The 27,036-nt window shown below is 61.5% G+C and overlaps 1 protein-coding gene across 1 annotated transcript; it reads left to right on the top strand.

Moving 5' to 3' along the window:
- The first annotated feature begins 401 nt into the window (after positions 1-401).
- On the top strand, positions 402-27,036 carry NBEAL2 (neurobeachin like 2). The gene is made up of 54 exons (XM_032183291.1): positions 402-452; positions 4,603-4,691; positions 5,843-5,986; positions 6,801-6,882; positions 7,166-7,278; positions 7,379-7,461; positions 8,367-8,452; positions 9,068-9,335; positions 9,414-9,520; positions 9,913-9,996; positions 10,132-10,230; positions 11,537-12,108; positions 12,190-12,322; positions 12,402-12,521; positions 12,601-12,928; positions 13,017-13,099; positions 13,253-13,345; positions 13,784-13,955; positions 14,454-14,587; positions 14,679-14,838; positions 14,910-15,012; positions 15,612-15,765; positions 15,929-16,087; positions 16,170-16,329; positions 16,483-16,568; positions 16,809-17,510; positions 17,594-17,772; positions 17,852-18,011; positions 19,232-19,369; positions 19,468-19,773; positions 19,932-20,081; positions 20,806-20,963; positions 21,048-21,181; positions 21,249-21,366; positions 21,464-21,621; positions 21,902-22,104; positions 22,164-22,271; positions 22,416-22,511; positions 22,604-22,728; positions 22,825-22,965; positions 23,061-23,191; positions 23,272-23,381; positions 23,485-23,602; positions 23,682-23,779; positions 23,875-23,991; positions 24,066-24,155; positions 24,256-24,365; positions 24,471-24,643; positions 24,868-24,962; positions 25,068-25,184; positions 25,267-25,428; positions 25,513-25,661; positions 25,751-25,886; positions 26,932-27,036. The coding sequence occupies exons 1-54, from the start codon at positions 402-404 to the stop codon at positions 27,034-27,036; spliced, it is 8,250 nt and encodes a 2,749-aa protein (XP_032039182.1).

Below are 27,036 nucleotides of genomic sequence, written 5' to 3'. Positions count from 1 at the left end.
TCCTTCACCCCTACACCCCCCATAAGGGGCTGCGTGAGGGCACCGGGGGAGGCTGAGGAGGAGGAAAGGGGGGGGGGGGGGTTATACAAAAACCTACCCCCAAAATTTTTATTTTTATGCATTTTTTGGGGTGGGGGGCACCTCCCCGTGTGTGTGTCCCCCCCCTTTTTTTTTTTAAAGCACGCACCTGGGGGAGGGCCCGGCAGCGGGGCGGAGCTGGCAGCCGAGCCGAGCCGTGCCGAGCCGTGCCGGGGGCAGCACCGTGCCCCCCCCCGGACCCTAAATCCCCTTCCCTTTTCCCTTTTTTTTCCCTAAAATTCACCCCAACCCCCCCCCCTCCCTTTCATCCCTCAGGGCTATGGCCCCCCCGGGGCGCTGAGCCCGGCTCGGCCCGGCTCGGCATGGCTTCCCGGGAGCGCCTCTACGAGCTCTGGATGCTTTACTTCGCCAAGGTGAGCCCGGACCCCCCCACCCCAAAAAAAAACCCCAAAAATTAAAATTTAGGGACCCCCACACTCCCCCCTAAACCCCCCTCCACCCCCTTTCACCCCAATCCCTCCCCTTCCCCCTTTACAACCCCCAAACCCACGCCCCCCCCCTCAAAATTTAAGGTTTCCTTGCCCCCCCCTTGCTTCCCACCCCTAAATTTATAGGGTTTTTTGACCCCCTCTTCCCATTCCCTCCCCCTCCCTAAATCCCCCCCCCCTCATAGTTTAGGGCTTCCCACCCCAAAATCCCTTTAAATTTAAGGCTTCGGTGCCCTCCCCCCCCCCCCGCCCTCCTCTTCCCCCAAATGTGGGGGCTCCGCGACCCTCCCCTAAATGCCCGGGGGGGTTTGGGACACCCTAAAAAGCCCCCCCACAGCCACCAGCCCCCCTTTTATCCCCAGCTGTGCCCCCCAACCCCATTTTTTTGTGTGTCCCCCCCCCCCCCTCCAGCAGCAGGTGCGGTGACATTGGAGCCATGTCCCTTATAGGGGGGAAATTTGGGGGGGGTCCCATAAAATGAGGGGGGATCCCATAAATTTGGGGGGGTCCTATATCTTGTGGGGGGGATCCCATATCTTGTGGGGGGTCCCATATTTTGGGGGGGGGTCTCACATCTTGTGGGGGGGTCCCAAATCTTGAGCGGGGTCCCATATCTTGGGGGGGGGGTCCCACAACTTGTGGGGTTGGTCCCATACTTTGGGGTCGGGGACGGGGGGAATCTGCTCCGGACCCCTTCCTGGTTTGGGGTTCCCCCCCCCCAAGCGTATTTTGGGGGAAAAAAGGGGGAATCTGGAGTCGGGGAGGAGGTGGTGCCGGGATACCGGTTACTGGGGTGCTCCCAGTTTGGGGACTGGGATGCGCTTGGGGGGCGGGCAGGGGGAGGTGTGTGGGGTGTGGGGGGCGTCCTGTATGGGGATATCTGTGGTGCCGGGGGGTGTGGGGGCTTATAGGGACAGGGGCTTATAGGGGCAGGGGCTTATAGGGACGGGGGCTATAGGGACGGGGGCTATAGGGACGGGGTTATAGGGGCAGGGGGTTATAGGGGCAGGTGTTATAGGGACGGGGGCTATAGGGACAGGTGCTTATAGGGACAGGTGCTTATAGGGGCAGGGGCTATAGGGACAGGAGCTTATAGGGACGGGGGCTATAGGGACAGGAGCTTATAGGGACGGGGGCTATAGGGACAGGTGCTTATAGGGATGGGAGCTTATAGGGATGGGGGCTATAGGGACAGGTGCTTATAGGGACAGGTGCTTATAAGGACAGGGGTTATAGGGACAGGAGCTATAGGGGCATGGGTAATAGGGGCAGGGCTTATAGGGACAGGGCTTATAGGGGCAGAGTTATAGGGACCGGGGCCATAGGGGCAGGTGCTTATAGGGTCAGGGGTTATAGAGACAAGAGCTTATAGGGGCAGGAGCTTATAGGGGCAGGGGCCGTGCCACCGGGGCGCGCACACCGCTGTGGGGACGTGTCACGCTGTGCAGGTGGGCACTTGTATGGGGCCATCGGCCACACGCTCCTATAGGGCCACACGCCACCCCAGTGGGGTGTACACCCACGGGGGACGCGGTGACCCCAGCGGGGGGTGGCTTTTTGGGGACAAAAAGGGGCGGACGAGGAGCCCAGGTGCCAGCGGGGCCCCATACAACTTCGGGGGGGCGCACGGAGAGGTGGCGGCGGTGGCACAGGTGACACCGGGGTGGGGACACCGGGGTGGTGACATTGGGGTGGTGACATCGGGGTGGGGACATTGGGGTGGGGACACTGGGGACGGTGCCGATGTCCTTATGGGGTTGGTGGCACGGGGCGGGGGCGCGGAGACCCCGGTGGCCCCCCGCGGGGCGCGCGGCGCGGTGACAGCGGCGGTGACAGCGGCGGTGACAGGAGGAAATGTCGTTGGGGCCGCGGGTGACTTGGCATTTCCTGACTCGTTTTACACAAGAACGGAGCAAAAAAAAAAAAAAAAACAAAAAAAAAAAAGGGGGGGGGACAGGAAAAAAAAAATATTAAAAAAAAAAAGTGAAAAAAACCAAGAAAATAGGAGCGAGGACGGGAGCGCGGTGTCACCGTCACCGGTGTCCCCACGCGCGTTTCCGCTCCCCGGCCTCGCCACCGCCCCTTCCCGCGGCGGCACCGGGGGCCATGGAGGCTCGCGGGGCCCCCCCGGAGGTAACGGGGTGCTGGGGGTGGGGGTCCCAAGGGTGCTGGAGGGGGTGGGGGACACCCAAGGGTGGCACCCGCGGGGTGAGCGAAGAGGAAAAGGGGGGACGAGGAGGTTTGGGGTCGAGGGGAGGGAGGTGGTGGTGGTGGGTGCCGCGCGGGGAGGTGGGCACCCAAGGGTGCTGCGTGGGGTGGGGGGGGGGTCGTGGGGTGGTCCGGGGGGGGAAGGCACCCAAGGGTGCTGCGTGGGGGGACGGCTCGAGGCGGTGCAGGGGAAGTGGGGCACCCTTAGGGGATTGTAGGCACCCCGGGGTGCTGCGCAGGGTGCTCCAGGACGTGGGGCACCCTAGGGTGCTCCGTGGGGGTTGTGGGCACCCCAGGGTGCTGCACGGGGGCATGAGCACCTAAGGGTGCTCTGTGGGGTCTGCCGACGCCCCAGGGTGCTCTATGGGGTGCGCAGGGGCATGGGGCACCCTGGGGTGACACAGCAGGGATATTGGGGCACCCCAGGGTGCTGCATGGGGTGTACGGAATCCCAAGGGTGCTGCACGGGGTCCACAGGGACATGGGCACCTAAGGGTGCTCTGTAGGGTGCACAAGGGACATGGGGCACCCAAGGGTGCTGCACGGGGTCATGGGGCACCCCAGGGTGCTGCGTGGGGTGCATGGGGCCATGGAGACCCCTGGGGTGCACAGGCACCCAAGGGTGCTCCATGGGGTGCCTGGGGACATGAGTGGCCCAGGGTGCTGCATGGGGACAAGGGTCACCCTAGGGTGCTCCATGGGGTGCACAGCACCCAAGGGTGCTCCATGGGGCTCAGGGGAACATGGGCACCCTGAGGTGCCCCATAGGGTCCCCAGGCACCCAAGGGTGCTCTGTGGGGTACAGGGGGGCATGGGGCACCCAAGGGTGCTCTGTGGGGTGCAGGGGGTCAGGGGCACCCAAGGGTGCCCCATAGGGTGCCCAGGCACCCAAGGGTGCTATGTGGGGTGCAGGGGGGCATGGGGCACCCAAGGGTGCTCTGTGGGGTGCAGGGGGATGTGGGCACCCTGGGGTGCCCCATAGGGTGCCCAGGCACCCAAGGGTGCTCCATGGGGTGCACAGGGGCATGGGGCACCCAAGGGTGCTCTATGGGGTGCAGGGGGTCAGGGGCACCCTAGGGTGCCCCATAGGGTTCCCGGGCACCCAAGGGTGCTCTGTGGGGTGCACAGCACCCAAGGGTGCTCCGTGGGGTGGGGGCTGGGTGACTCACCCCTTGCACAACCCCGGGGGCGGGGCCGGCGTTCTGCCCGCTGATTGGCTGGCGCCCGCCTGGAGAACCAGGTGCTCCGCGTGCTGATTGGCTGGCAGGTGGAGGGGTTGGGTCACTCTGAGCGGTGATTGGGCAGGGGTCATCTTAGAGCAGCTGCGCCTGGTGCTGATTGGCTGGTAGGTGCTGTGGGGGACAGGTGCTCTGTGTGCTGATTGGTCGGTGCCTCTACAGGTTGTTGTGCTCTGTGTGCTGATTGGTCGGCGCCTCTACAGGTTGTTGTGCTCTGTGTGCTGATTGGTCGGCGCCTCTACAGGTGGTTCTGTTGTGTGTGCTGATTGGTCGGTGCCTCTACAGGTTGTTCTGTTCTTTGTCCTGATTGGTCAGTGCTTCTACAGGTTGTTCTGCTCTGGTTGCTCATTGGCTGGTGGCCCCCAGGGGTGTGTGGCTCCCTGCCGAGCTGATTGGCCAGCTGTTCCTGGGGGGGCACGGCCTCTCTGCGTGCTGATTGGCCAGTCTGCAAGGCACTGGATTCGGACCGCGCTGATTGGCCGGTGGCTCTGGCGGGGGGGATCTCTGCGGGATCTGATTGGCCAGCAGCCAGCCTGGGACTTCAGGGGTGCCCCCAGGGCAAAAATAATGAAATAAAAGTAAAAAATAAAAATAAATTCGTGACCTGACGGCCGCCCCCCCCCCGGCAGAAGGACCTGGCGTACCTGCAGCAGTGGCTGGAGGCCTTCGTCATGAACTTCGAGAAGGTCATCGCCGTGCCCTCGCTGGAGCCCCGCAGGTGAGGGGGTCACCACCTCAACCCCCCCCAAAAAAATAACCCACTCCAACAAAAAATAACCCACCCCAAAACGAAATAACCCACCCCAAAATGAAATAACCCACTCCAAATCGAAATAACCCACTCCAAAATGAAATAACCCATGCCAAAACGAAATAACCCACGCCAAAAAAAAATAACCCACTCCAAAACAAAATTATCCCCCCCCCAAAAAAATAACCCATACCAAAACGAAATAACCCACGCCAAAAAAAAATAACCCACACCAAAACGAAATAACCCACTGCAAAACAAAAAATAACCCACTCCGAAACAAAATAATCACCCCCCCCCCAAAAATAACCCACTCCAAAAAGTTAGGCTCCCCCCAAAAAGAATACCCCCTTCCCAAATAAACAACCCACCCCCCTAAAAAAATAACCCATCCCCCAGAAAAATAACCCATCCCCCCCCCAAAAAATAACCTATTCCAAGAAAAAATACCCCCCCATAAAAATACACTGCCCCCGAAAATATACATCACCCCCAAAAATATACACACCCCAAAAAATATACACCCCCCCAAAAAAAAAAAACAGGCCCCCCCCCAAAAATACAACTCTCCCCCCAAAAAATACCCTTTTCCCAAAAAAATAGCCACCCCCCCAAAAAAATAACTCGCCTCCCAAAGAAATAACCCACCCCCCATAAAAATATAACCCCTTATAAAAGAAATAACACCTCCCCCCCCAAAAAATAACCCCTCCCCCAAAAAATAACCCACCCCAAATAAATAACCCACCCTAAAAAAATAACCCACGCCGCTAAAAATACCCCTTAAACACCCTCCCCTCCAAAAAATACCCCGCAAAAAAAAGAATAATCATCCCAGCCCCCCCAAAAAAATAATATTTCCCTTAAAAAAATAACCCCCCCTTAAAAAAAAAATCCCCCCCCCCCCTGCCCTGGGTTCGCAGCCGGGGCTGGGTTTTGGGGTTTTTGCTGCAGCGCCGGAGGCGGCTCATCCGCTGCCTCGCTCGGTGGTTTGCAGCCATCCGGCCCCGCGGGAGGCTGGTGGGGGGGGTGTTTTATTTATTTTTTGGGTGGGGGAGGTCCCTTTCTGCCCCATCCTAAATTTTTTTTTGTCTCCTTTCCCCCCCCCCCCGCCACAGGCCGGAGGATTCGGCGTCGGAGATCCCGGTGCTGCCGCGGGAGGTGCTGCAGGTACTGAGCCAGAGGCTGGCGCAGTGCGTGGGGCAGGGCCCCCGCCTCGGGCAAGCCCTGCTGCTGCTCAAGTTCTTCATCATCATCTGCAGGTGGGTGACCCCCCCCCTGGACGAACAGACCCCCCCCCAAAAAGGACAGACCCCCCCCTGGATGGACAGACCCCACCCCAAAAGGACAGACCCCTCCCCAAGTGGATAGACCCCCAGGGTTGGGGGAGAGGAGGGGTCCCACAGCTCCGTGGTGGCTCCCTGGGTGCTCGTTCCTCCCCCAGACAAATATATGCCCCCCCCCCCAAAAAAAATATTTATTTTGCCCCCCCCAGGGCATCTTTACCCCCTCCCAAAGCGTGGATTGCGCCCCAAAAGTGCATCCCCCTCAAGCGCATCGTGTCCCCACCCAAGTGCATCACGTTGCCCCCCCCAAAAAAATGCATTGTGCCCCCCCAAAAGTGCACTGTGCCCCCCCAAAAGTGCATTGTGCCCCCCCAAAGAATTTAATTGTGCCCCCCCCCAAGAATTTCATTGCCCCCCCCCCAAAGTCCATCACACCGTCTCCCCAAAAACCTCATCCCGCACCCCAAAATGCATCGTGCCCCCCCAAAATGCATCGTGCACCCCCAAAATGCATCATGCCCCCCCCAAATTCATAGTGCCCCCCCCCAAAAAAATGCACGGTCCCCCCCCCCTCGCCACGGGTATATTTAGTGCTGGAGGGGGGCCAGATCCCAAACAATGGGGCTGGGTGGTGCGGGAAGACACGGGGTCAGCCGAGGACGTGGCGCCTTATCCCACCCCCCCAGCCCATTATCTCCCCCCCGGGGGTGTTATAACCCCCCCCCCGGGTATATTTTCCCCCCCCCCGGGTGTGTTGTCCCCCCCCCTCACGGCGTTTTCCACCTTGCAGGAATTTGGAGAACGTCCAGGCGGACAAAACGCCCGGCTTCATCCCCGAGGTGCTGGCGCTGCTGCGGGGCTGTGCGAGCAAGGTGGGCACCGTAACCATGACCCCCCCCACCCCAAAGGGGTTTTAGGGTCTGTGGGGGGGCGCTGAGCACCTGCGGGACCCCAAATTTTATCTTTTTTTGGGGGGAAAAAGGAGAGGGATGGGGGAAAGGAGAGGGACCGCTTTGCGCCTTCGTGGCGCACGGGTGGGATGGAGCAGGGAGAAGGCGGGCTGGGGGGGCTCTGGGCGTGTGTGGGGGGGGTTGTTAATTATTAATTATTAATTATTTGGGATTAACCGTGCTCTGCACACCCCCCCACACGCAGCTGAGAAGCGGGCAGGAGGAGGGGGCGCAGCTGGAGAGCGTGATGCTCTACGCCCTGCACCTCTGCGAGTGCCTCTTCGACCCCTACCAGACCTGGCGGCGGCAGCTGAGCGGGTGAGCCCCCCGGGGGGGGGGTGAAAAAACAACGTCCCCCCCCCAAAAAAAAATATATTTGCACCCCTCTCATCTCCCCCCCTCACTCCTCTCCTTCCAGGGAAGTCGTCAGCTCGCAGGAGAAGAGCAAGTACAAGTTCGCCCCCGCCGCTTTGCCCCCCGAGTTCGATGCCTTCTTCCAAGGTAAATCTGCGCCCCCCCTTTTTTTTTGGGGGGGTCCCGGGGCCAAATCTTTTTATCCGTGCTATCGGCACCACCTGAAGCTGGTTTTGGTGTTTTTTTTGCACTTTATTTTTTTTTTACACCCCCCCCAGAGTACTCTGGACTTAAAGGGATTTCACGGGGATTAACTCAAGGCGGCTTTCCGGGGGGGGGGGAGTCGCTTTCGGAGCCCCCCACAGCCCCAAAACCTGAGCTTTCGAGGCTAAAATTTAATTTCTTTTGATTTCAATTGCCTAGAATTGACTGGAAGGGGAAACCCTGCGAACGCAGGTGCGCTCCACCAGTCCGCCGCCTGGCAGTTCTTGCAGGATGCGCCCCCCCCCCCTCCTTTTTGGGGCAAAATCCTCCTTTTCCACACATTCAGCACATTCACCTTATTTCAAAAGCCCCGAGAAACAAAGCAAATGGGATTTTTTGGACAAGACTGATGACTTCAGGGCACCGAAGCCGAGCGATCGGCGTCTTTTTAACCCAATTTTTGGCCGTCGTGGTGCACGGGGCTGACAGAAATACAGCCTGGCCGGGAAACCCTAAAAACCCCATAAATGAGCCGTGAAGGGGAGCCCCCCCTCGGGCAAAGGGGTTGCAGAAAGCACCTAAAACTCCCGGCAAGCTGTTACCCGTGCCGGCTGTGAATCCCCGCCGAGCTTGATTTTAGCACAAAACCCCGGGGTTTTAGAACAAAAAACTCCCCCCCCGCAGCCAAAGCTGCCCAAATCCGAGGTGTTTGTGCCCCATTTCCCCCAACAGGGTCCAGTGCCATGGATTCCGGAGTGTGTTTTGGGGTGGGATGGGTGGAAAAGGGAATTCTTGCCCTTTTTTTTGCCACCTGCCCCAAGCGCCCCCATCGCCCCTTGTCCTTGCAGAGAGCTTCCAGCCCGGCGGGCAGCTCCCCGACGAGCTCCAGCTCCGGGTCATCCACCTCTTCGGGGCCATCCTCTCCGGGTCCAAGGTATTTTTGGGGTGGGGACGGCGACAGGAGGGACACAGGGGGGTCCCCACGGCTCTGCCAAACCCTCACTGCCCCCCCGGTGGGGCTGGGTACATCAGCACGGGCTGGGGAGAGGGAAACCAAGACCCAGCCCCAAGCCTGATCTGTTCCAAGCACGATGCTGGGCTGGAATTGAACTGGAATTAAACAGCTTGACTTCCAAAAGCCTTTCAGGGTCACGGTTAGAAATCACAGCCTGGGTGACGCCCTCAATTCACCCTAAAAAAAAAAAAAACAAAGTGAGGGCGAAGATAAAGAGCAGTCCTGGCCGCTCGGCTCCGGGGCAGATAAGAGCACCTTGGGTGGATAACTCAGTGCCAAGCACACGTGGGCTGTAATAAACTCAGAGCTCAGAAATAGCAGGACTTGATTAACAGTTCCAAAACGTGCTTTTTTTTTTTTTTTATTCAATTAATTTGCCAGCACCGGGCAGGAAAGCATCACGTAGAGACCTGGAGCGCTGCACGCATCGCCGGGGCTGGCTTAGACGCGGGGTTTTACCTTGGTGGCGGGGAGGGGGGGGGGAAAAAAAAACCAAAAACAGGAATAAAATAAAAATCTCTTTGCTCCCGACAGCCCAACGCTCTGCAAGCCATCACGCCGGCGGCGCTGGAGGTGCTGCTGGGGGTGCTGAGGCGAGCGGGCACGGGGCCGGCGCCGTGCCCGGGGCTGCTGGAGCTGACGCTGCGCGGCGTGGTGGCGGCGGTGCACGCGCTGCACGCCAGCAGCCCCGGCCCCGTGCCCCTACGCTCGCTGCTGGACGGCTACTTCAAGGTGCTCAACGCCAACCCGGCCTCGGCGGCGCCGGCCGGAGGCCTCCTCGCCCTGCGGGTGCAGATGTTGGGTAAAAACGGGAGGGTTTCGGGCGGTGGGGAGGCGGGTTTGGGGTCGCGGAGGGTGCTGAGAGGGGTTTTTGTTGTAGATGCCATCCCGGCCATGCTGAGCTGCGACGACCGGCCGGTCCTGCAAGCCGTCTTCCTCAGCAACAACTGCTTCGAGCACATCATCCGCCTGCTGCAGAACAGCAAGGTAGCTGCACTGCTTCGGGGTTTTTTTTTTGTTTTTTTTTTGCGTCCTCACCTCCATCCTCATCCTCCCCGGCTCGAAACGGCTCGAAACGCCAGACCACGCTCCAGGAGCCACCCCAGCACCTTCCCCGCCTCGCCCTCACCCCAAACTGGGGCAGGGATGGTGCATGACCCTATTTTTTCTCCCCCTACACCCCGACCTGGCCTTTCCTTCCTCGCCCCAGCTCTACCTCAACAGCACGCAGGAGGCGGGTGAAGCCCAGGACAAGCTCCCCGTGCAGCCGCCGACGGGCGGTGGGCTCCAGCAGGTATTCTGTGGGGCTGCCCCACAGCACAGCTGCCCGGTGGGGTCGGGGGAGATGCCCACAGCCCACCCACCCCCCTGTCCTGCAGGTCTTTGACGTCAGCTCCGATGCCATCGCGGTCCACGCTATCGGGGTGCTCACGGCCATCATGAGCAACTCGCCCTCGGCCAAGGTGGGTGAGGAGGGTGGACGGCACCCGGCGCAGCTGGGGTTGGGTTTTTTTTTTTTTCAAGCTGCGAGGTGTTTTGGGACAAAGCAGCTCGTCCCGGGGGCTGCTGCAGAGCCCGACGTGCCCGGGTGCTTGCAGGAGGTGTTCAAGGAACGCATCGGCTATGCCCACCTCTACGAGGTGCTGAGGAGCCAGGGCCAGCCCACCCAGCGCCTGCTCCAGGAGCTCCTCAACATGGTGAGTGCTCCCGTGGCTCCTTTTTGAGTGCTGGCATCCCACAGGGGAACAGTGGGGTTGGTCTTTGCCTGCTGCAGCCCCTTCTTTCACCCCCAAGTCCCTGCTGGGTCCCCGTGGTCCCCATCCCGAGGTGGCCTCACTGCCTCGAGCTTTGAGTGGCGCTCAGCTTTGGGGAGATTTGAGCCTTTGGGGAGGGGTCTTGGGAGGGTTCCCCAAAACGCTCGGTGCACGGGGGTCTCCCAAGGGTTTTGGTGCGTGGGGATCTCTCAGGGGCTTGGTTCATGCAGGTCTCCAAGAGTTTTTGTCTGGTGGGGGGTCTCCCGAAACACTTGGTGCAAGAGGGTCTCCCAAGAGGCTTGGAGCACAAGGGGCTTCCAAGATCCTTCATTCATGAGGGTCTCCCAAGGCCCTTGGTTTATGAGGGTCCCCCAAGACCCTTCATTCACGAGGATCCCCCAAGGGGCATGGTTCACAAGGGTCTCCCAAGACCCTTCATTTATGAGGGTCTCCCAAGGGGTTTGGTTCATGAAGGGTCTCCCAAGGGTCTTGGTTCACAAGGGTCTCCCAAAGTCCCTTCATTCACGAGGGTCTCCCAAGGAGTTTGGATCATGAGGGTCCCCCAAGGCCCCTCATTCACGAGGGTCTCCCAAGGCTCTTGGTTTACAAGGGTCTCCCAAGAGAGGTTTCCCAAGAGTCTCCCAAGGGACTTGGTTTATGGGGGTCTCCCAAGGGGCTTGGATCACAAGGGTCTCGCAAGGGACTTGGTTTATGAGGATACAACTTCCTCGTAAGGGGGTGTCGAGAGGCAGGAGACCTTTTCTCCATTAACACTAGTGACAGGACCCGCGGGAACGGGGTTAAGCTGAGGCAGGGGAAATTTAGGCTGGACGTCAGGAGGGGGTTCTTCACAGAGAGGGTGGTTGCACACTGGAACAGGCTCCCCAGGGAAGTGGTCACTGCACCGAGCCTGTCTGAATTTAAGAAGAGATTGGACTGTGAACTTAGGCACATGGTCTGAACTTTTGGGTAGACCTGTGCGGTGTCAAGAGTTGGACTTGATGATCCTTAAGGGTCCCTTCCAACTCAGGATATTCTATGATTCTATGATTCTATGATCTCCCAAGGCCCTTGGTTTACGAGGGTCCCCCAAGACCCTTCCTTCCTGAGGGTCTCCCAAACCCCTTGGTCCACGGGAGTCTCCAAGACGCTCGGCGCACAGGGCTCACCACCGCATACCCAGGCCAGTCGGGAGGAGCATCCATCCCTCTCCCCGTGCCCTCACCAACCATCTCCTATATTTCAACAGGCAGTGGAAGGCGACCACAGCTCCTTCCCGGCGCTCCCCATCCGCAACGAGCAGCCTCTGCTCCTGCTGCTGGCCTGGCTCCCCTCGCTGTCCTGCCGCGAGCTCCAGCTCTTCCTTGCCGAGCGCCTGCGCCGCCTCTGCGAAGCCTCGCTGCCCGGCCGCCTCACCTGCGTCAAGGCGGGCATGGTGGGCAGCCTGCTGGCCGCCCTGGCTGCCGAGCCCGCCCTGCCTCCCTCCTGCTCCGAAAATCTGCTGGAGCTGCTGCGGGAGCTGGGCGGCCTCTCCATTCGGCCCGGCGAGCTGCGGCAGCTGCTGCGGCTGCTGCGGCGCGAGCGGGGCCGGGGGGCGCATCCCTACACGGCGCCGGTGCTGCGGGCGCTCTCGGGGATGGCACGGGCTGAGGGACCCCCTCGAGCTTTGCAATATTTCGACCTGACCCCTGGCATGGCCGGGATCATGGTGCCCGCTGTCCAAAAATGGCCCGGCGGCGCCTTCGCCTTCCACGCTTGGATCTGCCTCAGCGAGGAGGAGCCCGGCCCGCCAGCGAGGCCGAAGAGGAGGCAGCTCTACAGGTGAGGCTGGCCAGGGGACAAGAGGAGGGTGAGGAGGGTGAGGTGCAGCCATCCCCACCGTGCTGTCCTCCCTTTCTGCAGCTTCTTCACGGCCAGCGGGACGGGCTTCGAGGCTTTCTTCACCGCCGACGGCATGCTGGTGGTGGCCGTCTGCACCAAGAAGGACTACATGACGGTGGCGCTGCCAGAGGTGGCCTTCAACGACTCGGCCTGGGTGAGTGACATCCCTGTCCTTGTCTCCATCCCCGTGGTGGGGACAGGGACGGGCTGATGCCCTCTTCTCAACCCCGCAGCACTGCGTCGACATCGTCCACGTCGCCGGCCGCCGGCCCTTCGGCCAGAACGTGGTCAGCATCTATGCGGACGGGCACCTGCGGAAGACGGCGCAGCTCCGCTTCCCCTCCCTGCACGAGGTCAGGGACCCCTCCCCGGCACCTCACCCCGCTCTGGGTGGCACCTTGGGGACTAAACACAGCTCCCTGTCCCCTGCAGTCCTTCACCTCCTGCTGCATCGGCTCGGCGGGGCACCGCACCACCACCACGGCCATCGGCAGCAGCCACCCGCCGCCGTCCCACGGGCCGGAGCTGGCCTTCCCCCCACACCCCGCTCTCTCTCGCTCACAATCCTTCCCCGCCGCCCTGGGACCCCACGCCTGGACCCCTCTGCAGCCCCCCACCGAAGGGGTGGTGGCCACCACGGCGGCCGGCAGCCAGGACACCGAGTGGGGCACCCCCACGTCCCTCGAGGGCCACCTGGGCTCCGTGGCCATCTTCTGCGAGGCGCTGCAGCAAACCCAGGTCAAGGCGCTCTTCTGCTCGGGTACGTGGGGGCAGGGGGACATCCACGGGGGTGCTGGGGGGGTCCACATCTCCAGCCCTTCGCCGCTCAGCCCTTTTTCCTCCCCCAGGTCCAAACGTGGCATCCCCATTTACGCTGGAGGGCGACCTGGTGGAGCTCAGCAGCAAGCTCCTGCTCTACTACACCCCGCAGGTGAGGGCTCCCGTTGTGCTTGTCCTCACCAGGACCTTCCCCTAGTGGTCCTCGGGGTCCAACCCACCTCATCTTCGCCCAGTGATGTTTTTGGGGTGATGGTGGGGACCCAAGTGTCCCCGAGTCCTCACGGGGTGCTGTGCTCTCTTCCAGGCCTGCAGGAACAACATTTGCCTGGACCTCTCTCCCAGTCACGGCCTGGACGGGAGGCTGACGGGGCACAAGGTGGTCAACTGGGACGTCAAGGTATGCTGGGTGTAGGGTGGCTCGGCCTGATTCACCCACCCCATAGCTTGGAGGCAGCCAGGCCCCACCGTGGATGTGGGGCAGGGGGTGCTGGATGGCCCTGGTGGTTCCCCTGGACCCTTTGGGGGGGAATCAGGGGAATATGTGGTATGGGATCTATCAAGGACCCATGGGTCCACCAAGGGTGATGGCCCCTGGGCCACCAGGGTTAGCCCTGGAGGTCCTCAGTGTCCAGGCTGGGCACCATGGGTGGTTGCTGCAGGGGAAGAGGTGCTTTTGGGGCACCTTTTGGGGTGTTCCCCAGCTTGGGTGAGCTGGCAGAATGATCCCTGGGGTCCCCAGCCCCAGATGGACGTGCGACCTCCTCCTCTACACCACCATCACCACGCAGCCCCCGGGGGACACCCAAAAAATCTCTCGCCTCCCCCCCCCTGGCAGGACGTGGTCAACTGCGTGGGCGGGATGGGCGTCCTGCTGCCCCTGCTCGAGCAAGTGGTGAGCAAGAAGGAGGAAGCCGAGGACGAGCAGGAGACCAACGACCTGGTGGGGCCAGAGCTGACGTCCTCCAGGAACGCCCAGGGCATGCTGATCCCCCTGGGCAGGTCCTCAGGTGAGGTCCCCGAGTGGGGTGAAGCAGGAGCAGTGCCGTAGGTAACCCCGCTGCCACGTGGGCTGGGTGTCTACCACGGGCAAAACCTTGCCCGGGGCACCAGGATTTATGGGGCAGTGGAAAAACCATCGCCCTCGTTGACGTCTTTTGAGGTTGTTACGACCTAATTAGTCATAAATGAGCGGTTCTGGGAAGGTGAGGGTGGCTCGAGCCTGCCTGGCTCCGGTTTTGCTTTTGCATGCGGTCCCTGGTGTCCTGCACGAACCTGACGTGGGTTCATGCAGAAGCCTTGGTGACATGAGATTCCTCCCAATACCCAGCTGCTAATTTTCGGGCAGAAAAATGAGGTTTCTCAGAGCAACCTGAGCTTTCTGCTCGGTTAAGTTTGGGGGAAATAGGTGAAGGGCCTATTTTGTGGTGGGGTCACCAGGCTGCAGAAGGGGGAAGGACCCTGGTGGGAGCGAGCTGGTGGCTCCCAGCTCTCCCCATGCCTTGCAGAGAGCAGGCTGGAGAGGAACAGCGTGGCCGCCTTCCTGCTGCTGGTGAAAAACTTCATCCAGCACCACCCGGTGAACCAGGAGAGCCTGGTGCAGTGCCACGGGCCGGCCATCATCGGGGCACTCCTGCAGAAGGTAGGGAGCTGCTGCATCCACCAGGCTCCATCCCAAAATCGCTGCCCAAACCACAAACCCCCCCTCCTTGTCGCCTTATCACCCCGAGCAGGTCTCCGGCCCGCTGCTGGACATGAGCACGCTGATGGCCTCGCAGATCCTGATGGAGCAAGTGGCCTCCGAGGGCAGCGGGCTCCTGCTGCACCTCCTCTACCAGCACCTCCTCTTCGATTTCCGCATCTGGAGCAACAGCGACTTTGCCGTCCGCCTAGGTGGGGGCAGGAAGGGCACCCGCGGGGCTCCCCGGGGCCCGGTGGTGGCCGCTCACCCCCTCTCCACGCAGGTCACATCCAGTACCTGGCCAACGTCGTCAAGGACCACAAGCAGCGCATCCGCAAGAAGTACGGGGTGCAGTACGTCCTCGACTCCATCCGGACCTACTACGGGTGAGCTGCTGCTTGTAGACGGGATGCCCGGCCCCCAGGCACTGCTATTGTGGTGGGCTTGAGCCCTGGAAGGTGCAGTTTGGGGTGGACGCCTTTTATTTGGGGTGGACACCTTTTATTTGGGGTGGACGCCTTTTATTTAGGGTGGACACCTTTTATTTGGGATGGACACCTTTTATTTTCGGTAGTATCCCCTCTGCAAGCACATCAGGGGAAAATCTGATGGAGCATTATGATGGGCACAGGACCTTCTGCTCCCCATGCCCCATCTCCAAGCTTTGCATGGTCTCCAACACCCAGATCTGCCACTGATTAGCCCCAAAATCCACACCAGCAGTAACTGGGGGCGTTGTGGTTCCTGCGACAAGCTGATGCTCTTTTCTTGCCTGACCCCGTGGCTTTCTGCAACGGGATGCTCACACCCTGCAGAGACCCAAACCTGTGGGCTGGGTGTTTCCTGGGGTGCCTGTGGGGATGCTCACGCTGTCCTGGAGCTCCTCAGGCTCCGTGGTGGGATTTGGGATTGTGCTGGCGATGAGAGGCAAAAGGGCAGCTGTCCGCATCCCCAGAGGGAACATCCCCGTGTGTCTCTTCCCCAGGGCCTCCAGGGAGAAGTCCACCACGACGGACGACATCAAGACGGTGCAGACCTCCCTCTTCAGCCTGGTGAAGGACTTCTTCTGCCGGAGCTTCTCCGGGGAGGAGATGCAGAGCTTGCTCAACTACGTGGCCGCGGCGCAGGACGAGCAGCAGGTACGGCGCCTGGATGCCCAGATCCCACCACGCCGCCCCAAAAAGAGTCCCCAAACACGTAGGGCTGGCCTTGCTCTTGGGAGTAGCTCAGCGAGCAGGTGGGGAGAAGCCACTGAGATCCCGGTGGGGTGCGTGGAGGACAGTTTGCACCCTTTGCCTGCAGGTCTGCGGGGCGCTGGAGGTGATCCACAGCCTGCTGAAGGGCTCGCCCGCCCAGGAGCAGCTCTTCGCCTTCCTCTTCGAGCCGGGCCACGTGGAGGTCCTCTTCTCGCTGCTGGTGCAGAAGAAGTTCTCGGATGAAGTGCGGGAAAGGGTCTTCAAGGTGAGAAGGGGGTCCCCGTTGTCATCCCCTGAGGGTGGGGGCTTCTCCACGGGGCCACCGCCACCCCTCTGTGCCTCGCCAGATCCTCTACAAGATGCTGAAGTACGAGAAGGTCCCCGAGCGCTGCAAGAACCGCCTGAAGCTGAAGGACATCGGCTACCAGGGGCTCATCGCCTGCCTCAGCGACGTCCCCGGCTCCATGCTGCTCTTCCGCTGCCTCTCGGAGCAGGTCCTCGGGGCAGGTGCCGTGTCCCCTTTTTGTCCCGTCCTGGTGGCACGCCACAGGGCCATCCTGGTGGCTTCCCGCCCTGTCTCAGCTCAGTGGGGCTGGCTGGAGGTAGATCTGGGGAGCTTTGGTGGCTTTTGGGGGACCAAAACTCTCTCCTTGCCTGCAGATCCTCCCAATTATAAGGACCTGGTGGCCGTGGTGTACCTGTCCCACCGGGCTGAGCTGACCGTCCGGCTCGATATCTGCCGCAAGGTGAGCAGAGCGAGGTGCAGGGGGTGCCACCATGGGGTCACCACGGGGCTGAGCTCCCCCGTGGGATCACGGGGACATGGGGACAGCGAAAACACCCCACAGTGGGACCTGGGGTTGCTCAGAACCACTGCCAGCCAGCCTGACCGCCCTGCTCCTGCCCTTTGGGGGGCTCCAAGCCCCCCGAGAGGTTTCCTGGAGCTGAGGTGACCCCGCTGGGTGTCTCCCCCTCTCGTCCCACAGCTCTTCCACTTGATCTACGCGCAGCAGGACATGGTGAAGCAGCTGGCGAGGCTGGCGGGCTGGCAGGACACGCTCACCAAGCTCTACGTCAAGGAATCCTACGAGTCCCGCCAGCACAGCCTGAGCCACTCGAGCAGCGGGGGCTGCCTGGAGCTCCTGCGCCTCTCCGAGCCCCCCGGCAGGGACGGAGGCACCGAGACGGGAGGGAAGGAGGCGGTGGGCAGCACGAGCCCCCCGCCCGCCGAGCTGCAGGAGCTGGACGTCTTCCTACCTCTGGGCTACGAGGCCTCGGACCAGGAGCTCTCCGAGGGCTTCTCCGACCACTCCACCTCGCCGAGCGGCCGCGCCAAGTCCTTCCACTCCTACAACTTCAAGTCCTTCGACTCCTCCGACCGCGCCAGCCGCTCGTCCTCCAACCCCGGCGACGTCCCCTTTGACGGCGTCTACCACCCGCTCTCGCCCTTCTCCACCTCGCCCTTCGACCTGGGGCTCGACCTGGCCAGCACCAGCTCCATCGCCACGGCCGAGAGCGGCGCGCAGACGCCCGCCAGCGGCCCCGGCACCCCCTCACCCCTGGAAAGCTTCAAACCCTTCCCGGGGATGCGCACCCGCAAGAGCTCCAGCCTCTCCAACGTCCTGGACGAGAGCAGCTACCAGGACGCCCTGCCCAGCGACAACGTCTCCAACACCAGCAACCCCCAGGTGAGCGCCGAGCCGTGCCGCCCGCCTCCTTTTGGGGAAATTCCAGCTGGGTTTCCTAAACATTTTTTCCACCTTTCCGGCAGCAAACGCCCGAGGAGGAGCTGTGCAACCTCCTGACCAACATCGTCTTCTCGGTGACGTGGCGAGGGGTGGAGGGCTGGGACGACGCGGCGTGGAGGGAGCGTGGGCAGGTTTTCTCCGTCCTCACCAAGCTGGGCACGGCCTGCGAGCTGGTGAGGCCCCCCGACGAGATCAAGCGCAGGTTTGTGGGGGTTTACGGAGGGTCAGGGTGGGGGCTACGGGGTGGTGGGGACCCTACAGAGCTCCCCGCTGTCCCGCAGCCTGCTGGAGATGATGCTGGAGTCGGCGCTGACGGATCTGAAGGAGTCGGGGCCGGCCGCCCTGCCCGGCCTCACCCAAAATGCTCTCAAGCTGCTGCGGCTGCTGCAGGATTTCTTGTTCTCCGAGGGACACAACAACCAGGCCCTGTGGAGCGAGAAGGTGAGCGGCCACGGGCAAGGTCCTGACCCCAAGGACGACTCTAAACCCTTGTGCTGCCCCCCAAGCCTGCGGTTAGCCTTGCCCCCAAACCCTGCCCCTACACCCATAGCCCGTAAATCTAACCCTAGAAACTAACCCAAGCCCTAATCCTAAAACCTAACCCATTAACCTGTAAATTTAACCCTAACCTCTAAGCCCAACCCTAAAACTTAGCTCCAGCCCTACGCTCTTGCCATAAACCCCAACACTAACCCTAAGCCTTAACCCCAACCCTAAGCCTTAACCCCAATCCTAATAGTACACCTTTGCTGTAAACCTAACCCTAATCCTCAACCCTATTGCTAACAGCTAACCCTGATGTTAGCCCTAAATCTGTAGCCCATAAACCTAACTCTAGGAACTAACCCAAACCCTAATCCTAAAACCTCACCCTGGCTCATGACCTCTAAACCTCAATTGTAAACCTAATCCTAAACCTTAACTTTACTCTCTTGCTATGAGCCCTAATCCTATAGCCTGTCTGTCCCTAGTCCCTAACCCTTAACCCTACACCCTTATCCTAAACCCAAACCCTATACCATAATCCTATACATTAAGATCTTTATCCCTGATTTATATAAACCTAACCCTGAACCTCAACCCTAACCCTACATCCTTGCTGTAAACCCTACCCCTAGCTCCTAATCCTGACCTTTAACCTTAAACCTACGCCCTTGCCATAAACCCAAGCCATTATCCCGATCTAAACCCTAATTTATAACCTATAAATCTAACCAGACCTCCTAAACCCTAATCCTAAACCTTAACCCTACATCCTTGTTATAAGACTCAACCCTAACCCTAATCCTAATCTTAACCCTAAACCTAATCCTGACCTTTAACCTTAACCCTACACCCTTGCCATAAACCCAAGCCCTAAACCCTAGCTCTATACTCTAAATCCTAATTTATAACCTATAACTCTAACCAGACCTCCTAAACCCTAATCCTAAACCTTAACCCTACATCCTTGTTATAAGACTCAACCCCAACCCCAATCCTAACCTTTAACCCTAACCCTACACCATCCCCATAAACCCCAACCCTAAAACCTTTCCCCTGCCCCTAATTCCTTCCCCTCCCCATAACCCAAACTGGTGTCGAGCGATGGCTGGGAGATGGGGACCCGGCTCCATCTTTGGGGCTGCAGACGGGGGTCTCACTGTGCCCCCCAACCCCAGATCTACGAGGGGGTGAGCGGCCTCCTGGACAAGCTGGGCGTCTGGTACCACCTGGCCAACGGCACCTCCGACCTGAAGGAGATGGCCCAGACGGGGCTGCGCGTCCTGGTGGGCTACATCATGCTGCAGGACCCCCAGGTGGGTCCCCTGGGGCTCTAGGGGGATGACCCCAACCTTTTTAGGGCCGGGCAGGAGGCTTCACCTCACGCCCCCGTGCGTCCCCTCTCCCCACCAAGCTGCACTCGCTGGCCTACGTGAAGCTGCACAGCCTGCTGCAGACCGCCTCGGCCCCAAAAAAGGACGAGGCTTGCTACCTTTTGGGCAAGCTGGAGACCCCGCTGCGGCGCTCGCTGGACGCCAAATCGGAGACCTTCTCCTGGCTGGTGCCCATCGTGCGCACGCTGATGGACCAGTGCTACGAGACCCTGCAGCTGCAGCTCTTCCTGCCCTCGCTGCCCCCCACCAACGGCAGCCCCACCTTCTACGAGGACTTCCAGCTCTTCTGCACCACCCCCGAGTGGAGGAGCTTCATCGAGAAGCAGGTGGGTGGCGCGGGGAAATCTGTTTGGGACCCTCTTCTCGGGTTTAGAGGTGGCTCTCGTGTTGGAGTGCCACCAAGCTGGGACATCCCAAACCCATGCCAGGGTGCTGGTGCCCTGCTGAGCACCCTACAGACGTCTTCTCTCTTCCACCCCTGCAGGTGCAGCCCACCATGGCCCAGTTTGAGATGGACACGTTCGCCAGGAGCCACGACCACATGTCCAACTTCTGGAACGCCTGCTACGATGCCATGATGAGCAGCTCCCTGCGGCGGGAGCGGGACAAGGCGGACAGCAGGAAGATGTTCCAGGTACTGCCTCCTCCTCGCCCCGGGGACGTCTCCCTGGGGACGTGCTCCTTGTCCCGGGGCCGTGCTCCTCACCCCAGGGATGTGCTCATCACCCCAAGGATGTGCTCCTCACCCCAGGGATGTCATCCCAGGGATGTGCTCGTCACCCCAAGGATGTTCTCCTCACCCCGGGGCCGTGCTCCTCACCCCAGGGGTGTCACCCAAAGGACGTGCTCCTCACCCCAGGGATGTGCTCCTCACCTTGGGGATGTTACCCTGGAGATATCCTCTTGATCCCAGAGCCTTCATCCCAGGGATGTGCTCCTTAACTTGGGGATGTCATCCTAAGGACATGTTCCTCATCCCAGGGATGTCACCCCAGGGACGTGCTCCTCATCCCAGGGATGTCACCCCAGGGACATGCTCCTCACCCCAGGGATGTGCTCCTCACCTTAGGGATGTCATCCTAAGGACACACTTCTCACCTTGGGGATGTCATCCTAGGGACACGCTCCTCACCCTTAGGAACATGCTCCTCACCCAAGCGACATCATCCTGGGGATGTGCTCCTCACCCTGGGTTGTCATGCTAGGGACAGGTTTCTTGCCCCGGGGCCATGCTCCTCATCCCAGGGATGTCACCCTGGGGATGTTCTCACACCACAGACATCACCCCATGGACGCGTTCCTCACCCCAGGGCCGTCCCCAAGCCCCAACCTTCACCGTCACCTCCCCTTTCCACCAGGATCTGGTTCTGGAGCCGGCGGCGAAACGCGCCAAGGCCGAAAACGCCCGGCACGCCAACATGCTGAAGCAAGCCAACAACCACCAGAGCACCGTGCTGAAGCAGTGGCGCTCCCTCTGCCGCCTCCTCACCTCGCCCCGCTCCGCCTGGGCTGACCGGTGAGCACCCACACCCCCACCTCAGCTCCAGTTTGGGGTACAGGTGCGGATCTGGGGGGTCTCTCACCCTCACCTGCCCCCCAGGAACCCGCCAGAGGTTCGCTGGAAGCTCTCAAGCGCCGAGACCTACTCGAGGATGAGGCTGAAGCTGGTGCCCAACCTGAATTTTGACCAGCACTTGGAGGCCAGTGCTCTGCGGGACAACCTGGGTGAGGCTGGTGGGCACCCAGGGGTCCTCGTGTTCCCAGGGGGGCTGCCCGCTGATCTCCCCCCTCATTCCAGGAGCTGATAACCTCCACAACCCCGCTGAATCCCTCCCGCTCGCCATGGCCAAGGAGGCCAAGGTGAGCGAGCTGGAGGACGACCAGCTGGCCGAGGAGGACCTCCCCGTCCTGGACACGCAGTGAGTGTCCCCATCCCCATCCGTGACCCAAAGTTCCTCACTTGGGGATGTCCTCACCCTTTGGGGGTGTCCTCACCCTTTCCCTGTGCCCCCCCAGGGCCGAGCCCAAGGAGCAGAACCAGCGGGAGAAGCTGGTGGTCTCGGAGGACTGCGAGCTCATCACCACGGTGGCCGTCGTCCCCGGCCGCCTGGAGGTGACGACCCAGCACGTCTACTTCTACGATGGCAGCAGCGAGAAGGAGGAGACGGAGGGAGGTAAAAGGGCACGTGCCCCGGAGAGCACGGGGAGGGGGGACAATCTCTGCCCAACCCCTGCTCCCAGACAGCCTGGAGCTCCTCAAGGGGGTCCCTGTGGTGCAGCGGGGTGAAGATGCCCCCATCCATCCCCTGTCCCACCCCAAAGCCCACCTCCCGTGAGGCCGACCTTTTGGGGTGCTCTCCCTGGTTCCATCCCCAATCCCTGCCCTTCATCCCCTGCCTCTCCCCTCTTTTGGGTGCTCGCTGAACCCCCCTGGGCTCTGTGCTCCCCCGCCAGGGATCGGCTACGACTTCAAGCGCCCCTTGTCCCACCTGCGTGAGGTCCACCTGCGCCGCTACAACCTGCGCCGCTCTGCGCTCGAGCTCTTCTTCATCGACCAGGCCAACTACTTCCTCAACTTCAAGAAGAAGGTGGTGCCACCCTTTTCTACCCCCGAGCCCCCCAAGCTCCAGACGGGGCCCCCCTGGAGTCACAGGACCGTGTCGGGTCCACGTGGGGACCTCGAGCATCAGCAGGGCTCTCGCTTCCATCCCGGCAGGTGAGGAATAAGGTCTACTCCTGCATCCTGGGCCTGAGGCCCCCCAGCCAGATCTACTTCGGCAGCCGCTCGCCCCAGGAGCTGCTGAAAGCCTCGGGGCTCACCCAGGTACCCGTGTCCCCCTTCCCCATGTCCCCTCCGAGGGTGCCCATGCAAAGGGGAGTGTCCACGCGCCCCCCTGCGGAGCCAGCTGTGGGGTTCGCTCCACCGTCTGCCCCCAAAATCATCTCGGCCACCCCCTTTTTGCTCCAGAAATGGGTTCTGCGGGAGATCTCCAACTTTGAGTACCTCATGCAGCTGAACACGATCGCGGGGCGCACCTACAACGACCTCTCGCAGTACCCGGTGGTGAGCTCCCCGTGTCCCCCCAACCCCGGGCTGCCCGGTGGCCCCAGGTCTCCCCCCAAAAGCCTCACCCACCCCCATCCTGACCCCCCCAGTTCCCCTGGATCCTGCGGGATTACGTCTCGGAGACCCTCGACCTCACCGACCCGGCCGTGTTTCGGGATCTCTCCAAGCCCATCGGGGTGGCCAACGAGAGGCACGCGCGGGACGTGAAGGAGAAGTGAGTGCCCCAAAAAAAAAAAAAAAAACAGGGACTGTGGGGGGTGTAGGGACTGGGGCACCTTCCCTGACCCTGCTGCTTTCCCCCCAACACCAGATACGAGAGTTTTGAGGACCCCACGGGCACCGTGGACAAGTTTCACTACGGCACGCACTACTCCAACGCGGCGGGCGTCATGCACTACCTGATCCGCACCGAGCCCTTCACCACGCTGCACATCCAGCTGCAGAGCGGACGGTGAGCACCCCGGGGAGGGTGGGGGGTGGAAGAGGGGACACAGAGCCACCGCCACCACCGCCAGGGTCCCACGGTGTCCCCCCCGTTGCCCCCAGGTTCGACTGCTCGGACCGGCAGTTCCACTCGGTGCCGGCGGCGTGGCAGGCCCGCATGGAAAACCCCGTGGACGTCAAGGAGCTCATCCCCGAGTTCTTCTACTTCCCCGAGTTCCTGGAGAACCAGAACGGTACCAGGGGGGAATGGGGACAGGGATGGGGACAGGACAACTGGTTTCCTGACCCTCTGTCCCCTCCCTGTTGTCCCCAGGCTTCGACTTGGGCTGCCTGCAGATGTCCAACGAGAAGGTGAACGACGTGGTGCTGCCGCGGTGGGCACGCTCCCGTGAGGACTTCATCTACCAGCACCGCAAAGCCCTGGTGAGATGGTGCAGCCCCCATCTCCTTTCCCACTGGGGAAAGGTCCTTTTTGGGGGGGCAGCAGGTGTCCCCAGCCCCCCCGTGACACCCCGTGCCCCTGCAGGAGTCGGAGTACGTCTCGGCACACCTCCACGAGTGGATCGACCTCATTTTCGGGTACAAGCAGCGAGGCCCAGCCGCCGTGGAGGCCCTCAACGTCTTCTACTACTGCACCTACGAGGGTGAGCTGCGGGGACAGGGGGTGGGGGGCACCCAACGGGTGGGGCCTCATTAAAAATCCCCCCCCGTTCCCATCCCCAGGCGCCGTGGACCTGGACGCCATCGCCGACGAGACGCAGAGGAAGGCTTTGGAGGGCATCATCAGCAACTTCGGGCAGACGCCCTGCCAGCTGCTCAAGGTGGCTCAGTCCCCCCAAAAATCCGAGCCTCCCCAGCTTCGTTTCAAGGGGTTCTGCCCCCATTCTCATCGCTCTCACCCTCTCCCTTCCTCCAGGAGCCCCATCCTGCCCGGCTGTCGGCCGAGAGCGCAGCCCGCAGGCTGGCCCGCCTGGACACCCGCCCGCCCAACGTCTTCGAGAACCTGGACCAGCTCAAATCCTTCTTCGTGGAGGTGGGGACAGGGACACGGGGTGCTGGGGGTGCCAGCGGCGAGCGGGGCACCCACCAGCTGTGTCTTCCCCGCAGGGCATCAGCGATGGCGTGGCCTTGGTGCAGGCTGTGGTCCCCAAAAACCAGGCGCACTCCTTCATCACTCAGGGATCCCCCGACGTCCTGGTGAGCGCAGGGAAACTGAGGCACGGGTGCTCCTCACCGAGAGGGTGACAGTGTTGGGGGTCCTCCAGGCACGTCACCAATGTCACCTCCCTCTGCCCAGGTCACCGTGAGTGCCAACGGCCTGCTGGGGACCCACAACTGGCTGCCCTACGACAAGAACATCTCCAACTACTTCAGCTTCACCAAAGACCCCACCGTCTCCAACGCCAAGTGAGTCCCCGTCCCCGGGTCCCTCGGGGCCGCGCGAGCTCTCCTGGTCCCTGCGGTGCCAGGAGCGTGTCCCTGCCTCCATCCCGTGTTGTCCTTCCCCACCAGGACCCAGCGTTTTCTGCAGGGCCCCTTCGCCCCCGGCGCGGACCTGTGCTCCCGCACGCTGGCTGTGTCCCCCGACGGGAAGCTGCTCTTCAGCGGGGGACACTGGGACAACAGCCTGCGTGTCACCTCCCTGGGCAAAGGGAAGGTCGTTGGGCACATCACCCGGCACATAGGTACGGTGTCACCCTCCTTCGGGGTGCCAAGGGGACCTGGGAACACGCAGGGGACATCTCTGAAGCCCTCAGGGCTCGTCCAGGCTCCACCAGGGCCAGGATGGGGCTAGCAGCAGCTCTGCGCCCCAAAGCATCCCTCTTGGTGCCACCTGCTGGGGTTGGGCTGCCAAGACACACACGGGGACGGGGCCCAGCAGCTCAGGGTGTCTCTCGGGGTGTCACAGATGTTGTCACCTGCCTGGCTCTCGACCTGTGTGGCATCTACCTCATTTCTGGCTCCCGGGACACCACCTGCATGGTGTGGCAGGTCCTGCAGCAGGTACGGGGCTGCGCCGTGTGCCGGCTCTCGGGGTGAAGGTGCTGATTTCTGGGGCCTTACGGTGGCACAACGAGGTCCCTGATGTCCCCGTGTCCCTTCTACCAGGGCGGATTCTCCAGTGGCTTGTCCCCCAAGCCCGTCCAGGTCCTGTACGGCCACGACGACGAGGTGACGTGCGTGGCCATCAGCACCGAGCTGGACATGGCCGTGTCGGGCTCCAAGGTGAGCCGTGGGTGGGTGGCGAGCCTCATCCCAGGGAAAACGGCACCGGCCATCGCGCCACCCTCATCCTCTTCCTCTTTAGGACGGCACCATCATCATCCACACCATCCGCCGGGGCCTCTTCATGAAATCCCTGCGGCCGCCCGCGGAGAGCTCGCTGCCCGCCGCCGTCACCCACCTGGCCGTGGGGCCCGAGGGGCAAATCGTCACCCAGACGGCCGTGGGCGAGCGCGCCTCCCTCAAGGTGAGGTGACAAAGCCGGGCTGCGCCTCCCCCTTTTCCCCGGGTCCTTTTGATCCATCATCCTTCCCCCTACTCCCTCCCGCAGGACAAATTCGCCCTGCACCTCTACTCGGTCAACGGGAAGCACCTCGCCTCCGTCCCTCTGGACCAGGAGGTGACAGCCATGTGTGTGACGGAGGAATTTGTGGTGCTGGGGACCATGCAGTGCGGGCTGGAGATCCGTGACCTCCAGAGGTGAGGGCTGGCACCCCGCTGGTGCCACCAGCACCCCCTCGGGATGCTCGCGGGGTGCCATCCCCCAAATCTTCTCCCCCCTTTTGCAGCCTCCGGGCGGCGATGCCCCCCGTGCCCATGCGGGTGCCCGTGCACAGCGTGTCGGTGACCAAGGAGAAGAGCCACATCCTGGTGGGGCTGGAGGACGGCAAGCTGATCGTGGTGGGGGCCGGGCAGCCCGCCGAGGTGAGCACGGCCCCTCCTGGCTGTGGGGCTGGGGGTGGCAGTGCGAGATGGGAGGAGGTCACGTCGCTGTGTCCCCGTGTCCTGATGGGATGGGACGGGATGGATTAGGATGGGATGGGTGGGCTAAGTTGGGTTGGGGTGTGTTGGATTGGGATGGGATGGGATGGGATGGGATGGATGGGATGGGATGGGTGGGTTGAGTTGGGATGGGATAGGATGGGATGGCTTGGATTTGGATGGGATGGATGGGTGGGTTGGGGTGGGTTGGGATGGGATTAGGTTGGGGTGGATGGATTGAGTTGGGTTGGGGTGTGTTGGATTGGGATGGAATGGGATGGGTGGGTTGGGTTGGGATGGGATGGCTTGGATTGGGATGGGATGGGTGGATTTTGTTGGGTTGGGGTGTGTTGGATTGGGATGGGATGAGATGGGAGGATTAGGTTGAATTGGGATGGGATGGCTTGGATTGGGATGGGAAGGGTGGGTTGGGCTGGGTTGGATTGGGGTGGAATGGGATGAAATAGGTGGGTTGGGTTGGGTTGGGATGGGCTGGGTTGGATTGGGATGGAATGGGATGGGTGGGTTGAGATGGGATGATTTGGATTTGGATGGGATAGATGGATTGGGGTGGGATGAGAGGGTTGGGATGGGATGGGATGGGATGGGATGGGATGGGATGGGATGGGATGGGATAGGGTGGGATAGGGTGGGACAGCCGGGATGAATGTCATGGAGCGGGACAGGATGGGATGGGGATTCACATACGGAAGGAGATGGGGTTTGGATGGGAATGGGGATTCAGATAGGGGTTGTGGGTAGGGATAAGGAAGGGATTGGAGGTGGGGATGGGGATGTGGAAGAGGATGCAGGAAGGATAAGGATGGGAATTGGAACGGGACGGAGACGGGACTGGGGATGGAAATTGAGAAAGGGCGTGAGCACGCAGCTGTGCATGAGGATAGGGGTGGGAAAATGGAAGGGGACGGGGATGGGGACATGGAAAGGGACAGGTCGTGGGGTGGGTGCTCACCCCCCTCTCCCCTAGGTGCGTCCGGGCCAGTTCCACCGGCGGCTCTGGCGCTCCACGCGCCGCATCTCGCAGGTCTCAGCCGGAGAGACGGAGTACAACCCCAACGAGGCCAGGTCCTAG

This window comes from Aythya fuligula, chromosome 2 (assembly GCF_009819795.1).
Source record: "Aythya fuligula isolate bAytFul2 chromosome 2, bAytFul2.pri, whole genome shotgun sequence".
In the NCBI taxonomy this organism is placed as follows: Eukaryota; Metazoa; Chordata; class Aves; order Anseriformes; family Anatidae; genus Aythya; species Aythya fuligula.
Note: the sequence above shows the minus strand (reverse complement) of the source record. Positions and strands in the feature narration are given on the sequence as shown.